This window comes from Podarcis filfolensis, assembly GCF_964270895.1.
Source record: "Podarcis filfolensis genome assembly, chromosome: 10".
NCBI lineage: Eukaryota > Metazoa > Chordata > Lepidosauria > Squamata > Lacertidae > Podarcis > Podarcis filfolensis.
Window position 1 is genome coordinate 23,863,476 of NC_139612.1, and position 18,817 is coordinate 23,882,292.

Below are 18,817 nucleotides of genomic sequence, written 5' to 3' on the forward strand. Positions count from 1 at the left end.
AGGATTCCAGATATGAACTCTGTACATTAGCTCCCATTAAAAAAAAATACCTACTAGCTATTCTGGGTCATTGGCTAGCAACCTGCTTAACAAAAGAGACAAACAGTCCAGTGGTCAGAACAATACCTAAGTGTTACGTTACTAAATTTCTCTCTCTGTCCGTCTCCTACTCCACCCTAACATTTTTTTATATATTCTCTTAACATCTGCTACTTCATACTAAGGCTGCAGTCCTAATCATACTTACCTGGGAGTAAGCCCCACAAAATATAATGGGACTTAATTCTGAGTAGATATGGTTAGGGTTGTGCTGAAAAGAATGTCTTAAAGGTACACAGTTGGGAAAAATATATATACAAGCTTAATTTAGTACTAATTTGTATTACACGAGTTCTTTGGATGCTGTTTCGGTAGCCTCTGTTTTCTTGGGTCTTGCCCTGGCTTCAGTAGACACAAATATTCCAATTTTTAAATATTTATGATATCACCAGCCTCTTTAGATTAGCCCAACTAACATCTCCTCCTCTGCCCTGTCATTTCCCAACATCAGTGTACTGTCCTCAGCACACTGCACATGAACTGACTAGTAAGCAAGATTATACATAGCAAGTGCTGACAAAATCATGAATCCGTGCAAAAGACACAGGCCATTCTGAGTGACATCAAGACAGGAGAGCCTGTTGGACTGGCTGGCTGTTTTGACAACATTTGCTAAAGAAAAGAAAGAAACTTGTATGCCAACAAAAAGGTTGACACAAAAGAAGCAGCTTGAAAATCAGTAATAGCTCATGGCAGACAGGAACTGTAAGAAGAAAGGGAAGGGGAAAAATAGTCAACAGGACACAGGGGTCATTGCTGAGGGCTGGATAAGTCCTGCTAAACACTTAGCAAATGCTTAAATTATTATCCCATGGAGGCAAGTCAGAAGCCTACTACACTGGTGTATTCACACTGACTGCAATAGGGGGTGTAAACATGTACACTCAGAGAATCTAGCTATTGCTGTGAATGACTCAGCAAAAGATTTCAACAGGGAGGCTTGCTAAAATAAATGAAGACATGATATGAGCAGGAACACTGTATATAAAATCCTTCAGATCCATTTGTGAGCATGAAGTGTGGGGAATTAAATATATGAATCCATGTGTGGGTAAACAACAAAAAGAAACGGCTGGGTGCCTGAATTCAAAACATGTGGCTAGCACACAGAGATCTCCAGCAGCAGGGCATTAAATTCACAAAATAAACAGCACAGTGAAGCATCAGGAATATAGGCTGTTAAACCTTTTTATCCAGCTTCAGCTACACGCAGCAGCTAACCTCTTTCTACCCTCTCTTGCAACGAGAAGACCACACACTGTTAAGTAAGTTTAAAATGTTATACTTACAGATTCAAGGACTCAGTCATGCATTGTTCCATGCAACAGCAAGGATAAAACAAGCAAAATGCTCCTCAGTAGAAAATACAGCAAGATAGCTTCAGACATGTGCTCTAAGTTCTGAACTAGCTTAGACACATCCGTCTTTGTTGGCTACATGATGCAGAGAGAGAGAGAGAGAGAGGAAGGAAGAGGAAAGAAACTTCACTTCCTCTCTGAAGGAGAGAGGGTGTGACTTAACTATCTAGCAATATGGGAAGCTTTTAGCATGATTTAATGAACAGCATACCAGAAAAGACCCCACATTTCTGTACAGCAGAATGCTGTGGAAGGAACAGAATAGAGACAGGGTTCAGAGAGCATGAGAGGGACGGGGGATAATCTAATAGTAATGATGTTATTCTTTCCTTGAGCCACCTATTCTACCAATTTATGTCATATATGAATGAATATAACAAAGATTAAGGTAAAAAAAAAGAAAAGTGCACATTTAGATTCTGCAGTATTCTTAGCAGATCATTTTCAGGTCCACCCCACCATCTAATTATCTGGCTATCAGATATCTGGCCAGCCCACCAATTGGGTAAAGGGATTATTTGGCACAGGTGTCATGTTTGAGAGGATTGCTCTAAGTGTATAGAGTACCTAGTGGCTTGAGTACAGCGGCTGTGCTACATACATCAAGAAAGCACACTTCAGGCCCTTCTAGCTTTACCTTGTTTAACATAATGATAAGGGGAAACAATGCATCAGGCGAGCGCAGCAGGAGTAAGTATGAATGCATTTTCTTTTTACTCACTTTTGGGCCTGCTTTGAGTTTTCCTGTGTGGCTTACAGTAATCAGTCACACAAATTGACAGAAATCAGGATTAAAATGTGGAACCTGAATAACAAATGAAAATTGAACTTAAAAGCCTAGGTGCATAAAATGGGTTTTGCCCCATGCTGAAGAAGCAGAAGAACAGGATGTGGGTGAGTGGACAGGTGCCTGGAGAAAAAAAGCCCTAGTCCTTGTTCACTTGCCTGTTGGTAGGTGAGACACAAAGAGCCTCTGAAGAGGATGTACCTCATTGTTTAGGGAGGTTTATGGGGGTAGGGGTGCTTTAAATAAGAGGAAAGGATGAGAACCAAAACACATAGGCCTTATATTCGGTTCCTTAGTGCTGAACACAGTAGTAAGGAAAAAGCTCACTTACTGTGGGTGTCTTCTCTGTTAGAATTCCTGCTCCGTGATTGCAGTCATGGGATTGTTGTCTATCACATGACGGTGTATGTTTTGACTCCACAGAATGGGAAGTGACAGAGACAGGATGTTTGTATTACTGTGTTCCGTGAAGTGGGACTATTGTCCTTTGTTCTTTCTCTTTGCTGTCTGATGCTAGAGAGAGAGGGAGCCATGTTGCAGTGCTCCATGTGTGTTTATATGTAAATACAGTAGATTAGCCAAAATGCTGAGTTGCTGAGGTCTGTTATGCAAGCTGCGAAGACTCTGCGGATCCCTAAGTGTGATGGTGTCTGTGGGCATCAGTCGCTGTGATGTTTGGGCTGAAGAAAGCTTTTGAAGCTCCCAAACGAACGACCAGGAGGGAGAGAACATGCCAGTCAGGCATGTGTCTCTACCAGGGTCTTACTCAACTGGCTGGGGTTTCTTACCTTCTTAATCTATGCATTGTGTTTCACAATGTTTCTCTTGCCTTTTATTGTGTTTGTTGTTAGCTGCTTTGGCACCATTGTGTGGAAAGGTGGCTTATTGTTCTTGATAGCGACAGAGTTGTTGATAATCCTGAATGGGCATCTTATCTAGGTGTGCAAGTGCCTAGATGTGATTTCTTTAGCGTCCTTCCTTATCCAGTACAACATACTCTCAAGATAGGCCTGGTTTTGAAAGAGTAACCTGAAGTTTGTCTCCTAGAAACCATCCAAGCGTCTTGTATATTATATTTTAACATGTCTCCATGTTCCTGTTGTGCTTAGTATATCATTTTAGCATGATGGAGAATATTAAGAAGTACTTACAGCTCCCTACAGCTTTAAGAACAGATGTTTGAAACATAATTTCTGTGGTGCACCCAGCCTTTGGATTGAATCAAGACAAAGGCTGCAATCCTAGGCATGTTGACCTGTAAGTAGCTCCATTTAACTGAGTGGGATTTGTCTCTCAGAAAATGTGTAGAGGATTGCACTGTTACACAGGGCCCATTTTTAAAAAACTTGAAAAAGTTAGTGATGACTTAGGTCTCATTTATTTCACTGGGAACTAAATGCAACTTACAGTGCAATTCTTTGTCTGTTCAGGAGTAACTTGTTGAGTTTAATCGAAATTACTTCCTCATAAGCATACCTAGGATGGCAGACTTAGTCTGGCTCCCACCTGTTTGCTTAAAATTAATAATGCTTGTGTTGCGTTAGACATGCCAAAAGAACATAGGTGAAATCATAGAACTGTGCAGTTGGAAGGCACCTCATCTAGTCCAACCCCCTTGGAATAAGGAATAAAAACAAGAAGTTACCTTTAATAACTTCAAAATAGGCAATTGCAAGTGGCTGTGCATGCAGATCCTTATATATGCACATATACACATACTGTGCGTGTGTTTGTGTCTGCTTCTGTATATTGCTTATGTTAACCAAAACTACCACCAAGAAATAATGACCTTTTAAACTTTTTGTCAGCTCTCCTGACAGAAAAGAGAGAATAATCCTAGATAAGTAGAAGGTTAGGGTGATTGGCACATAGGGTTGAGTAATTTTCAAATAACCACTGCAGCTGTTCCTTTAAGAATATCCTGATGTGCAGACATTAGCAGGATGTAGTGTTTATCAAAATGGTCTGGCTTCATCTGCTGATGTCTGTACATCAAGCTGCTCTTAAAGTCATAGGAGCAGGCTAGCCCAGTTATCTTTCTGATTATCTAACAACTCTTCAAGACTTCTTTTATATTTGAACCGTAGTTTCAATTTTTCACTGTGACCCCATATCACAATTCTGTTTATGACATTTTAGTATTGGTTTCCCATCCTATGAGCAGCACAGCCTTTGTTTTGCAACTTTTCAAAAAAAAGATCTATGTAGTTTCTCTCATAAAAAAAGCTATATGCTTGAAGTTAAATATGAAATAGTACGGTACCGGCTAAAGATAGACAGGTAGAGGGAATTTGGCACGAGAGGTTGATTTGATGCATACATGGCAAGATATGAATAGGAGTTGAACACTTAGTAACTCAGGGCTCAGCAAACTTTTTCAGCAGGGGGTGTCCACTGTCCCTCAGAGCTTGTGGGGAGCCGGACTATATTTTGAAGGAAAAAAATGAACAAATTCCTATGCCCCACAAATAACCCAGAGATGCATTTTAAATAAAAGCACACCTTCTACTCATGTCAAAACACCAGGCAGGCCCCACAAATAACCCAGAGATGCATTTTAAATAAAAGGACATATTCTACTCATGTAAAAACACGCTGATTCCCGGACCATCCGTGGGTCAGATTTAGAAGGCGATTGGGCCGAATCTGGCCCGAGGGCCTTAGTTTGCCTACCCATGCTCTGGACGAATGTCCACATTCTGAGGTTGGCAGGGGTTGAAATGGGCATTTAGGAAATGTGGACAGGTTGAATAGCACTATAAACGGGTGCGGAAAAGTTCAGGCTCCTTCAAATGATAAAAAAATTGACTAATCTGTACAAAATCAAGAGCAAACGAATGACTGGCAAAGGAGAAAAAGGAAAGGTATAAAGAATAAGTTGTTGTTGTTGTTAGGCAAAGCCCCCATGGCCCCTAGGAGTTGGCTCCTATGAGTGGGGTGGGGGATGTAAAAACTGGATCATTTGTCTTCCTTGCATCATGTTACGAGCAGGAAGTGGATCTTCATGTCACTTGGACCGCATGGGTGGTTTATAATCCACAGTTGTGAGAACCTGCCTCCCCTTTACGCTTAGGCGTCGCTGCTGGTGCATTTGCTTGCGGCCTAGAGCCGCCCATGGCAGCAAAAGCGCTAGCAACATTCCGAAGGCCTAAGGACTACATTTCCCATCAAGCCACGGGCAGCGGGATGGTGGTGGGAAAAACAACAACGAAGCATCCGGAAACGGGCAGCGCTTCCGGCAGCTGCGCCTGAGAGGAAAGAAAGGCACGAGACTACATTTCCCAGCAAGCCACGGGAGACGAGCCGGGCCACGTGACCTTCGCCAGACTTTTAATTCTGCCTGCCTGGCTTGCCGTGAGGCGCAGAAGAGTCCGGCGACGGCCGCCGCCCCCTTTCCGCGGAGGGAGCCAGGCGGAGCGCAGGCGCCCTGCTGCCGCTACCACAGCTATGGAGCCGGAGCTGGGGCCCCCCTCGGGCGCCGCCGCCTCCTTCCCGTGCCCCCCGCCGCCGCCGCCTCGGGAGCAGGAGCGGAAACTGCAGCAGGAGAAGCTCTCCGGGGTGGTGAAGAGCGTCCACCGGCGGCTGCGCAAGAAGTACCGCGAAGGTAAGGCGGGAGTAGCCCCGCCGCGCCTCTGCCCCTCTTCCCACGGAGCAAGGGGACCGAGCGGAGGAAGCGGGGGGTCCCACCCGCATGGGGTCCCTCTGTCGCCCGGGGGAAGCGAGGCCTTGGCCGAGGCCTGGCGGGGAAGCTGAGCGGGCCCCACCCCCTTTCCCCGCCTGCCCTGTAGGCCTCTGGCCCCGCCGGGCGAGGAGCAAGGCAGGAGGGCGGCTGTGGGGGATTGGGGTCCCGGGCCTGTGAGGGGAGAGGGCGGCCGCCTTGGGGCCTCCTTTCATTCAAGAAACGGTTGTTGTTCCATCTTCATCGTTGTGCCAAAATGGGATCCGATGGCTTCTTTCTCTCTCTCTCTCTCTCTCTCTCTCTCTCTCTCTCTCTCCCTCTCTTTCTTTCTCTATCTCCCCCCCCCCACGCCCCCCAAAATATCAAGAGCCAGAAAAGTGGCCACAGGGACGATGTTAAGCGGTTGCCCGCAAAGCTTTAAGAGGGCGTGACATAAACCCCCAAAACATACACAGTATCCTGTGTAATTCAGAGTATTATTGGCCATGAATCCGGAGTTTCAAGCCTCTTTATTTCGGCTACCTGCTGGGAAGCACCGTGGCAGAGACGGGTTGGGAGGCCACGAAGCGATGTGTTCTTCTGTGATCATGGTCCCAGGGCTTCGCAGTGTTTCCACAGCCCCCGTTTTGAATGCTGCCATTTTGTTCCAGAATGTTATGAAGCTGTACAGCATAATGGGTGTTGCTTTTACTTGGGGGTATTTCAGCCTTGCTGCTCCAGATTATTTTCCTGATTTCGCCTGGCAAGTCCAGGAAGCTAAAGATGTGAAAGAGTTGCGGAAGGGAGATGGGGAAAATGCTACCATATTCTTTTCCTGGCTTTGTGGGCAGTGAAAAGGATGAGGGCCTTTTCTGGACTCTCAGGGCTGTTTTCCACATTTCTGTTGCTTAAAAACAGGTGTACACACCCATATTTTAAGGCCTATGAGGTATGAAGTTACTTGGATGCAATTGGAGAGGGACGAATCTGGAAAGTTGACTACTGGGAATTCTGAAGCTATCCATTTCGGTATTCCGCTTGTTAAACGGACTCTTGCATACATCTGTATTTCCTAGGCATCTCACCTTGCAAGGCTTCTCTGTTTCCAGCCTTCATCCTGTTGATACATTGCATCCTTTAGAAAGACATTCAGTCCGGAATGTATGTTGAGATTGGCAAATATAGCAACAGCTAGTTTAACTTTTCGTGGACTTGCATGAAATCATGTCAATGGAGTAATTAATCCTAGTAACCAGTCCCCCACCCCTCTTCTTGGCAATATGAAAATTCCAGGCAAGAAACCAGTTCAGACCTCTCCTTCCAGCTCTTGTCATCACTTTGCATGTCACATATCCAATATCTAATATATAAGTTTACTGAGAAAGAATTGAGGCCTAGTGTAAGCTGTTTGCTGAAGTGCACAGAGTGCAATAGAAGTGACATACTCAGGCCCTAGATACTTAAGGTCATGGGCAGGGGTCACCAAGGTTTACTGGCCATGGGCCAGATCACTCCCACGGAGATTGTCCGTGGGCCAGACTGGCACAGCGCGATGGCGGAAATCACATCTGCACATGTCCACTGCGCAGAAACGATTTTTGGCGTATGGTAGCATTTCCAGTTAAACCATTTCACTTATTTTGAATGAGATAAATGTAATATTGTGGCATTTCAGGGTTTTCTTGCAGAAGATCAAATAAAGCAAGTACTTGAAATCAGTCCATCGCTGCTAGTATATCTCTTAAGTATATCCACTCTTCTTTAGAGTTCCAGGATCAGCAGTTGCCAATGGGCTCCCATATGCTTCATCATAGAAAACTGGTGGGAGAACCTATATCTAAGAGATTCCATGGTTGCATATGCTGACTGGGCTCAACTCTGCTAGCCTGAGGCAGAACTAAAAAATGGAAATTTTCAGCCCATAGTTGCTGAAGGTAGGACCTTCTTGTAATGGAAAGATTTAACTACAGATCTGCCTTTATTTTACTTGTTTGCGTAATAGGCGCAAAAAAGCAATAGACAAAGTACATTTACTGTTACCTCCTTGGAGTAAAAATGCACGCATCAGAAGAAAACAAGCACTTTATATACACATAAAACCCATCAGTTGTCTCCCATTTGTTAAGCAAATGGGATGAGTATATAGTTTTCACAGAGGCTTAAGTTTCAATTTTCCATAGTGTCAGCTGTGTCTTGAAGTTAATAAGCTGATGTAGGATTTCCAAAGAATGTACTGTGAAGAAGCCATTTTAATGGATGTGCTCCTTCTGTCACTTTGAAAGACGGTAGTGAAAGGAAATGTTGGCGATCCAACTTTGAACCCTAATCCTTAGTGTATGTGGCATACTTTCTGGAATTATCGCAATTACATTAGTGTTGTGGCAGTGTTACATGTTGTGGTATTTTCCAGGCATACTGTTGGAAAGTTCCCCCCACCCCCATAAAAGCATTACCACTGTTGAATCTTGAATGAACAAACTTTGATTCTTGTAGAAGACTTTCTTTTCTTGAAATGTGCAGTCCTTGTAGCCCTGATTTGTGGATAAGATATAGTTTTCAAACACAGGCATGAATGAGATCCAATATAGTTGTGCTGGGGTATGCACATTTTAGCATGATTTCGTCACCAACTAGTTTCACTTGCCATGCCAGCACTATTCCTCCCCAAGTGCTCTGTTATGAGGACTTAGGGGGTGAGAAGGATCTTTGTATCTTAGTTTAGCCATTGGAACTTATAAATATTCTCACAGCTTTGTCCTTTCTCCAAACGTTGAGAGGTGAAGGGCTCCTCCCAAGATTTCTGCATCAGAATTTAGGGAACTAGGATCTCAGTATTAACTTGTAAGGGGAGATGTGATTACTAGATGATGAGGGGGTGGTTGCCCTCTGTAGTCACTCCTAATGATTGGCTTTATGGACCTTTTAGGTTGACAACTCACTTAAAATGTCTTTCTCCATAGTTTTGTCTTATTTTATCAGTTCACATATACATTGAATTGGATGTGCTTCAGCTGTGGTGTAAGGTTGTTACGGACTGTTAATATGTGACCCACACCTAAAACATATTCAACCCAATATTGAAGTAAAAATAGTTGAACAGTTTTTCCAGTAGTCAAAATTAGTTGAACTGAAATATTTGGTTTGGAGGTTAAGTATGTAATAAGGTGCACAGTTTAATTGGAATGTGAGATGCAAAGCTTTTTAGTTGGAATCTTTTAAGTATCTTTAGATGTGACAATTCAGTGGCATACGGTTTCCTTAAGTTATTTATATTGTAAGGGGGAAAACTGAATGTACTGTACGCAGGTGGGGGGAGGGAAAGGAGTCCAGTCACTGCTTTTGAACTGTGCCACTGTTCTCTACCAATATACAGATGTGCTTCAAGTAATATACATCTATATATTGGTAGAGAACACCTTGCTGTATTTTTATGAAATGCAGTCTATACATATTCCAGTAAACAAAAATACATGAATATAGTTCCAAGCTAACTAATGTATTTGCCTGATACCCATTGAACACATGTTTGGGACACCAGATCTGAGCCTAACCTGGTCCCTAGGCTTGCTATGAGGCTTTCCTGTGGGGGGCGGGCAGGACTTGATTGGACAATCTTTCACTTATTCACACAATATCAGATGCCTCTCCACAGAATACCCAAACACTCAAGGGTGTCTGCATGCACAGAAGTCTTTGACCCTTTGCATCCTTTCATTATGTTGAAGCTTTTTCCTGACATATTCATTATACTTATGAAAATATGAATAACTTTATAATTCAAAGCAATCTAAGCTACCTGTCAGCTCAGCTCTCCTTTAACCATTATGTCATCCTGATACCCAGTATGTGTACAGTACATGATTTATTAACTATATTAAGATGGGGGCACAGATATAAAGCACGAATCGCTGCACAGATTATGAGAGATTTAATCTTACATCACAGAGATGGGGACGGTGTGGCCTTGCAGTTTGTTACAGCTACTGAGGCATTTGTGTATAACTAGATACACGTGTATTATTTATTTCTATTATTTACTAAATTTGTATAGCACCCCTTCATCCATAGATCTCAGGGTGATCCACAACATAAAAATACGAGATAAAAACACACAAAATACATAATAAAAACAAGAACAAAAACAAACCAATAGCCAACCCACCCCGGTTCACAGTAATACCATTATGAGATTGCAGCTGCATGCCAATCCCAGGTTGTTTACATGAAGGAGGGTGTAATTTGAAGCATCCAAGTGGTGAATAACAGCTGTTTAAAATAATTATTAGGAAGTTGTATGCAACGTTGCTTCCTAATCTTTTCTTAAGTGTTTCATAACATATTTTGGAATTCAAATTTTGCTTTTGAAAGAGCATAGTGAGTGAGAGGGTAAAATCTATTAGCACCCATTTTATTTTGATTTATGGCATGCTGCTAATTTTCAGTTATCTACAAACGAGCTTTTTGGGTGTGTACAAGGAAGTGCAAGAATCAAGCATTTCAATGCCTTTCATTCCAAGTTCTAACAACAACAACCACCTGATAGTAGCTTTTTGAGCATTCAGTCTAATTACCTTTTGACCACTTGGCTTACAGAGGATAACATTTTACTTGAGTACAGTGGTACCTCTGGTTAAGTACTTAATTCGTTCCGGAGGTCCATTCTTAACCTGAAACTGTTCTTAACCTGAAGCACCACTTTAGCTAATGGGGCCTCCCGCTGCCGCCGTGCTGCCGGAGCACGATTTCTATTCTCATCCTGAAGCAAAGTTCTTAACCCGAGGTAGTATTTCTGGGTTAGCGGAGTCTCTAACCTGAAGCGTATGTAACGTGAGGTACCACTGTATTTTGGCATTGTCTGGGTCAACTTTTCAAGTAACCTACCCTGGTGTCCCGAAGGGTGAACAAAATGATGCTGTACCTACTGTGAGGAACAGGTTAAGGGAGTACAAGCAAAAAAAATTGGGTAATAGCTGAGAGTTGGGAATATATTTAAAATGGGTGCTTTAATACAAGCTGAAAGTCTCCTAGAATCTAATGTTTTTTTGTAACATAAAAATAGGCTTTCCCTGCCAATATACTACAGAGTGGTAGCTTTCCATTTGGTGCAACACTGAATTGGTTACTAGTTGTGAACTGAACAGAGAACATCAGCCAGTTATTTAGAAGAGATTATACAGCTTTCCAGTGTCGGTTACATCAGCATAGTTTAGAAGGTTCAGGAAATGGTGGTTAGAGTAAATTCAATCTTGGATGGTAAACAGTTTGTCTTATTAGTAATCTGATATTGTAGTTTGTCTGCTGAGCCAGAAAAACAAGCAAAATTTTCCATTAGGGTAGTGAAGGCCCTTCATGGGACCTGGAAGAGAGGGGAGGGAAAGGAGGAATGACTTTTCTCCCTGGATCTCTTTGCTGCAGCACAATCAGTGTTTGTGTGGCTTCTCCAATATGAGCTTGAAAGGGAAGTAGGATAGCAAAGGATAGGTTACTGTGCAGAGTAAACAAGGGAGAAAACCTGAAGTGTTGTAATCTAGTCATATGAGTAACTTCCTTAACGAAGTCAAACTAAATATGCCAGGTATATATTTTCAACAAAACCGCTTCAAAAACTTTGTAGGCAAGGCTCTTGAGCTACTTTTGAAATTATCTTTTGCATTGGTGTGGTAATTGTAATCCAATTTTCTGTTCTGAATAATGAGTAATCCTTTCTGTGGGTACTTGGGAGATGGGGCAATATAATATCTCTTTTGCTCCATAGGGCTGTTTCCTTTCTGATTGAACAAACTTTATGCAATCCTCAAATGGGTTTGAGGGAAATATTTCATACCATTTTTTTCTATATGACCGAAGATCCAAAGTGTATTTTTATACCCAAACAGAAAACGAAGCTGCTATTTGGTTTCTGCTATTTCTGTTTATTAAGTTTGCACAATTAGGTTTCTCTCTTCCCCTCATTGCAATGCTTCCACAATAAGCCGGACTCTGGGTTTGATGAACACTCGTCCATTATTCTCACCCGTCTCTTTTTTTGTGTGTGTTTTTAGTGGGGGACTTTGATAAAATCTGGCGTGAACATTGTGAAGATGAAGAAACACTTTGTGAATACGCTGAGGCAATGAAAAATCTGGCAGATAACCATTGGACTAAAACCTGTGAAGGAGAGGGCCGCATTGAATGGTGTTGCAGGTAAGTGGTCTAATGCAAACTATTGAGAAAGTGGTTTTTGGTCATAAGCTTGCAGGATTTCTACAGGAGAACAGATTACAAAAATACATTTCCACAGAATATATGTTTCCGTATATAATTGCTTTCAGGGTTCTGTTTTTGTTTTCTTTATATTTGTAACAGTCTTTGTATTTAACAGATAGTGAATGGAAAACATGTTTCTATCAAATGTATACAAATGGAGACCTTCTTTCCCAAACCCAAGGTTTCATGATGTTTTCTGCTGCCAAGCTTTGTTTTCAAACCACATGCTTGGTACTAAATTGATGGATTAAGACTGCCTCACTAGACAGGTGGAGATTAAAAGGGATTTTAGTTGTTCGTTCCAGTTTCTAGAATAGATTTACCCAGTAATACTGGAATGTGAAGACTCACCTGTAGTGTATCAATGGCAGTACCTTGGACTCTACCCATGCAGTCAAATGAAAGCACTTAGTTTTCAGATTAACAGTTTTAGTTGCTTGTTCTGGTTGAAATGGGGTGCGGGATACAGCTGAAGGGAAGCCCTGTAGATATATAAACACCAGCTTGGTGTGGAAAACACTTACAATAAGACAAAAGATTCAGAAGAAGAAAGAAGGAAAGAAACTTTAATTGCTTGTGATCCTGAATAAACTGCATGGTCTTGAACAGATAGTTTGGGATACTATATCACATTACTTTAATTAACATTTAGTTCAAACCCATTTGTCTAATTTTATGTGTACAATCACTTCAAATCATTCTACCTAGATAAGGAATAATTATATTCTGTTCTTTGAAATACATAGATAAGGAAGTGCCTTTAGAAAATGATAGTGAAAACTATTTTGAGTTTCCTTTCCCCCTCTTTTTTTCTCCCCAAGTGTGTCACGGGAATATTTTCAAAATGGTGGGAAACGAAAAGCACTGGAAAAAGATGAGAAAAGAGCAGTTCTTGCTACTCAAAGTATTCAAACCATGAGTATTCACCCAGCTTCCAAAATAGAGGATTCTTCTGAAAATTCAAATCAGAGTTCTATAATGGATGAGTAAGTGTTATCAGAGGGCAGATGTGGTGGTGGTGGAAGTTCATTTGTGTGTGTTTTGTGAATTTAGCATGCTAGGCTAAGTAGGCATTTTAAAGTACTATTTATTTTACTGAAGGGGGTTACGTATGTGATCTAATGTTTCTGTTAAGATCAGTGGGACTTTAAAAAGCTTACATTTGGCCTAATCATGCCAAACAAGAACTGTATTGCCAAAGAACACCAGAGGAACCCTGAAGTGTATTGTCTAAACAATAGAAACTTAATTTCTTTACCAAAAAAACTGTAAGAGTTGTGCAATTACTAAACTTATTGTGTGTTATAAGCAAAGTTCAGCAGAACCAGGAAGCCTCTATTTCCCCAAGAGACAACAGGACCTATTTATCTTTCACTAAATAAATTTATTATTATGTTGCTTTTTGGACCCATATGAAGTCTCTTTCCCTCCCCCCAAAAGAAAAAAAACCCTTCAGAAATGGGTTCAGAACAAGGACCTCCTTTCCTCTCTTAATAGCTGAAGCACATTGAAGTACAGTTTGGAGGGGACTAGGAAGAGGGTTAGGAATTGCCTATGTGGGGAGTTGTGGGCTTATGGAGATAGACAAGGTTCCTTGGCTTATTTCCAACCAAGTATGACCAGGATATGTCACCATTCTTCAGTTATATAACTGCAGCTATATGTTTCCTGTTCTAAAAGATTGCAATGCGATTTCTAAAAGATTCAGATTTTATTTCTTTAAAGGTTATTTCACAGTTTGAATTCCCTTCTATTTAGATTGCTACATCCTTCAGGAAAGATCAGGTTACTTGATGTTGGCAGCTGTTTTAATCCATTTTTGAAGTTTGAAGAATTTTTGACGGTTGGCATTGACATTGTCCCAGCTGTTGAGGTATGAAACATTTGTCAGTACAGATAATCAAGAGAAGATTATTAAATCCTTAACATGCAAAAAATTATTCAGTTGGATACTAGCAGCATGCACTTGGCTTGTATCCAGCTAAGCCACACTCAAAGCAGACCCATTGACTAAAGTCCATTGATTTCAGTGGCTCTAATCGTGACTTTCGTCAGATACAGTCATATATGTTTGGGTTTGTTTAAGCATTCTATCCACAAATCAGTGTGTCATAAAAAGTAAGACCTTTAATGGAACAGTGCAATCCATTAAAGGTAGCAGTTTGGTCGTTGGATTTTTCACTAAGAACGTGATCTATCCAAAGTTGAGCACTGCTGAACCCCTTGATTACATGCTGTAAAATTCAGGTAAAAATCAGTGGGGGAAATGTCAAAACATATTTTACTTCCTGAATTGTTTTAAAACCAGTGTTTTGTATGAAAGACAGCTGCCAGGGTGTTCTTTATTATTATGTGTATTTATTCATGCATTTAATAATCACTATGAATTTTGCAGTATTTAAATTAATGTTACATCAAATGTATAATTCCATTCCTTTTGTGCTTCAAAATTAGTAGTGGTTAGACTACTTAATTTGGGGGGGGGGGGAGTGCCTCCGATCATCCAACAGATTTCTTGTTAAAAATAATTAGTAATATTTAGTATTGGTGCAAATGCCTAGAAAAACAGCAGATGGCAAGCACCATCTTATGTCATTTCCACTTTCTCTCTTCCATAGAAGGGAAAGTCTCTTATAAAATGATACCCTCTATGGAACAAGTACATTGTCTAAGAACAAACTATGCCGTTTGCTTATTTATTTTTTTTAAAAATGCTTTACACATATGCCTGTTTAATTTATCAGTTAATTGACTTCTATACAGGGGGTTGCCCTTGCACGATACAGAAATTGTGATTAGGGCAGAATATTACTGCTAGAGTGCTGTCACTTTTGGCATGTGGTCTCATGAGACTTTTGTCTTGGAGGATGGGCAGTGGCTGCCTATATGTTACTGGGCCCAATTTAAGGTGCTCTTGTTGACATAGAATGCCATGAACAACTTGGAAGCAAGGTATCTGAGAGAACACTTCTGCTGATACCAACCTACTTCGGCCTTGATATCAGTGGAGGAGGTTCTGCTTGTTGTGTCTCCCCTCTGGTGAGTGTTGCTTAACTGCTGGGTATGCGAGGTAGAGCCTTCTTGGTAATGATAAAACTATCTTTCTCTAGTGGCGCAGACAGTTACACCTTTGAAACTTCATCACCAGCTACAATACCTTTTTATTCACCCAAGATGATGATGGAGGTGGCTAACAGCTGTGATCTGCGGGGTTGTTGTTTTTTTATGCCGTCCAACTCAGTGGGTTTTGTGTTGTTTGGCTGCTACAGAATTGTTTATTATATCTATTTCAATTTCTTACATTCTGTTTTTGTTTTGGAAAATGCTTTGCAATTATTTTTCTTGATGGAAAATGCTCTACAAATGTTTAGAATAAAATACTTAAGCTCAAAAGATTTATCTGTTCATGGTGTAGCCATGCTTCAGATGCGTAGTTTTAATGTACCTGGCTTGCACCATCCCAAGTATATTGCTGCATCTGTGTTTCTTTTCGCAGAGCGTCTATAAATGCGACTTCTTGAACCTTCAGATTCAGCAACCTCTTCAGCTTGCACAAGATGCCATAGATGCTTTTTTGAAACAGCTAAAAAATCCTATTGATTCCCTGCCTGGAGAATTGTTCCACATTGTGGTCTTCTCCCTCCTGCTATCTTACTTCCCTTCACCTTATCAACGATGGATATGTTGCAAAAAGGCCCACGAACTTCTTGTATTGAACGGATTGCTGCTTATTATCACTCCTGACTCTTCCCATCAGAATCGCCACGCTATGATGATGAAAAGCTGGAAAATTGCTATAGAATCCTTGGGCTTTAAACGTTTCAAGTACTCAAAATTTTCTCATATGCACCTGATGGCATTTAGGAAGATCTCACTTAAAACAACAAGTGACTTGGTGAGTAGGAACTACCCAGGGATGTTGTACATCCCCCAGGATTTCAATAGTATAGAAGAAGAGGAATTTTCTAATAACTCCTGCTACATCCGATCAGATGCAGAAGATGAACAACTGGCATACAGCTTCATGGAGCTTCCAGATGCTCCTTATGACTCTGACTCTGGGGAAAGCCAGACCAGCTCTATTCCTTTTTATGAGCTAGAAGATCCTATATTGCTCCTAAGTTAATGTAACAATTAAAATATGCTATGAAGTTCAAACTCCCTTTACTGTAAAACTAATTTTGCTATACTGACATCTGCTCTGCACATGAAAGCATTTACAAAAAGGAAATTCGAAAGGTTTTTGGGAGCCATCACTTTTTTCTACTTACGAATTTTAAAATTTATTCTTGTATTGAAAGTGCATGTTTTATGCAGAATGGCTCATGTCCATAGCATAAACAGGGTTTACTCTAATATTTGTATCGGTAAAATACTCCGGAAAGGTACAATTTCCCCTCTGCCCTCCAGTGCTGTGAACTGTGATTTTGCAAATATGCTAATGTTTCTTGCTGTGTTATTTTTAAATCTCAAGATATGATTTTTGAGGTTCATGCTAGCATTTCTTAGAGGTTTGGCGCAGAACGTTTATAGTATGCACTGTTAGTGTTTGACTTGAACAAAAAATGGACCTAGAACAAAGTTTGGGTTGAGTCAATCTTGATAGGGTAAAATGAAAATCTCTGCAGATTGGTTTTACTTGTCTTTAATACTGCAATTAGAACATTTCAGGAAGAGATTAGATTCTCTTGCCCCTGATGCTGTTGGAATGATATATAACACACACATATATAATGGTAGATTTAAAATATGGGATTTTTTTTTTTGTTAACTTCCAAGGTACAATATCCTTGCCATTTTTTAATTACACTAACATCATTGCCCACACTACAGTTTTCATTGTATTTTGTGTTACAAAGTATTTTGCATTGAAGTAGCTCAGTACAAAGCTGCATAACAGTCCCTTCCAGAAGTCTCTGATGCATGAAATCAGCAAAGTATTGAATTGAGCCTCATTATAATCCTATGTATTTTTATTAATGTAATTTGTAAGTTTTTCCCGCAGCTATGAATGAAAACAAATAAAGGCACTCTAGTGTTTTGGAGGGCTAGATGACTAATCTGCATAATAAATCTTTTTTTAAAAATTCTGAAGTTCACAAGCTAAGAAACTGGTTTCTTTGGTGGCAGATAGAAAAATGAAGTATAACTTGTTTTCACAAATCTAATCCTGGGTGGAACTGTTTCCTTTTAAACAAAATCTGTTTTATTAACTGCACCAACATTTTTTAAACTGCACCAGAATTTTTGGACTCCTATATCTAGCTTCCATATCAGATTAAAGGCATTTGTATTCACATGTCTGAATGTGGGTTCAAGCGGATACAAGTTGAAATATATAAACCAACAGCCAAAAGACCCAATAGTTTCTGTAGTTTCATAAAATGGAAATCAATAAAATATATTTAAAAATAAATAAAATGGCAGTTTTAATAAATGTTGGCCTGGTGTTAAGCAGTCAGCTGCCATTTCAGGAGTGCCACTACACAGCTTGAAAGGGATTTCTGTGTGTTTAAAAATGTGTACAAGTTTTACACTCCCACCAAAATGTCACACTAATGTTTCACAAAACTGACATCTGAACTTGCTTTTTGCACACTGTTAAGTAGTTTTTATACACAACTTTCATAGTGTGGTGTTGCTTTGTAAACATTTTTTTTTTGTACCTCTTGCATGTAACATTAAAAAAAACAACCTATAAATGTTCAGATTTGACTGCAAGTAACCATAGGGAATTTATGTTTAAAAGAAAACCTGATTAATTGTAAGGTTTCTTCTTACCTTCTGAAAAGTGTGATCCCTCTGAAGGCTTTGTGGCACAGCCTCAGGCCCAGATTTGGCCGGCCACTCACTCACTCAATCCCACAGGCAAAAGTAGGGTATGGATGGCCTGCATCTGTGACAACAGGGTGATTGCCTGTCATTCTGCTTGTCATAACTGCTATCTTGTAGAGTGGCAGTTGGCACTCAGAAGCATCACGCCCCAGTTAGTTTGATTATCCATTGAACCAAGAATAGTTGCTGCATAGGCAGGTAGAGGTTTCCTACATCTAATGCTAAATGTTCCTTTTCATTTATTTAAAAGCTTCCTAGGGTGTTTTTGTGTGTGTTGGGAGTAGGTAAAGCTGCCATGCTGGTGCTACCTTTTCTCTCATTCCAAATATATACTTTTCAGATGTGCAAGATGTGCAGTTTAATATTAGCAGAAAGTCCCTAGGACTTCCTAAGCATAGGTGCATTTCTGTTATATAGTGCATGTTAATGTTTTCTCATTCATTCAGATGCTGAAATTCAAGTCATGATGTATGTAAGTGAAATGGTTTAAAACTTTTAATGGTAGAAGTTGGCCAGTAATATCTGATGGCTTGGTGAAAGTGTTGTGGATCCTTCAGTAGAGGAATCACTTTATTATTTTCCCAATTGCCCTAATGTGAACAAATATTTTGGAGCAATTAACCACCCCCAAGTAATATTTGCAGGCACATTTTATTTTAAATGGACTTGTTACTGGAATCTCACTAGAAATACAGAGAAAGCTGTGTAAATCTGGGGAGTTTTAGGGTTACCAATAATAAAGGAATCCAGGTCAACGCAAGGAAGAATGTGTAGCACAAAAAAATTGCATTTGTGTTTTCATTTCATTTAAGTTTTTTTGTGAACACATTAAAA

General features: G+C 40.4%; 1 protein-coding gene across 1 annotated transcript; it reads left to right on the plus strand.

The window, feature by feature from the left end:
• The first annotated feature begins 5,473 nt into the window (after positions 1-5,473).
• On the plus strand, positions 5,474-17,569 carry SAMTOR (S-adenosylmethionine sensor upstream of mTORC1). Its single transcript, XM_083574651.1, has 5 exons — positions 5,474-5,848; positions 11,944-12,085; positions 12,970-13,134; positions 13,907-14,021; positions 15,645-17,569. The coding sequence occupies exons 1-5, from the start codon at positions 5,692-5,694 to the stop codon at positions 16,272-16,274; spliced, it is 1,209 nt and encodes a 402-aa protein (XP_083430777.1). The 5' UTR covers positions 5,474-5,691; the 3' UTR covers positions 16,275-17,569.
• Positions 17,570-18,817: the final 1,248 nt, after the last annotated feature.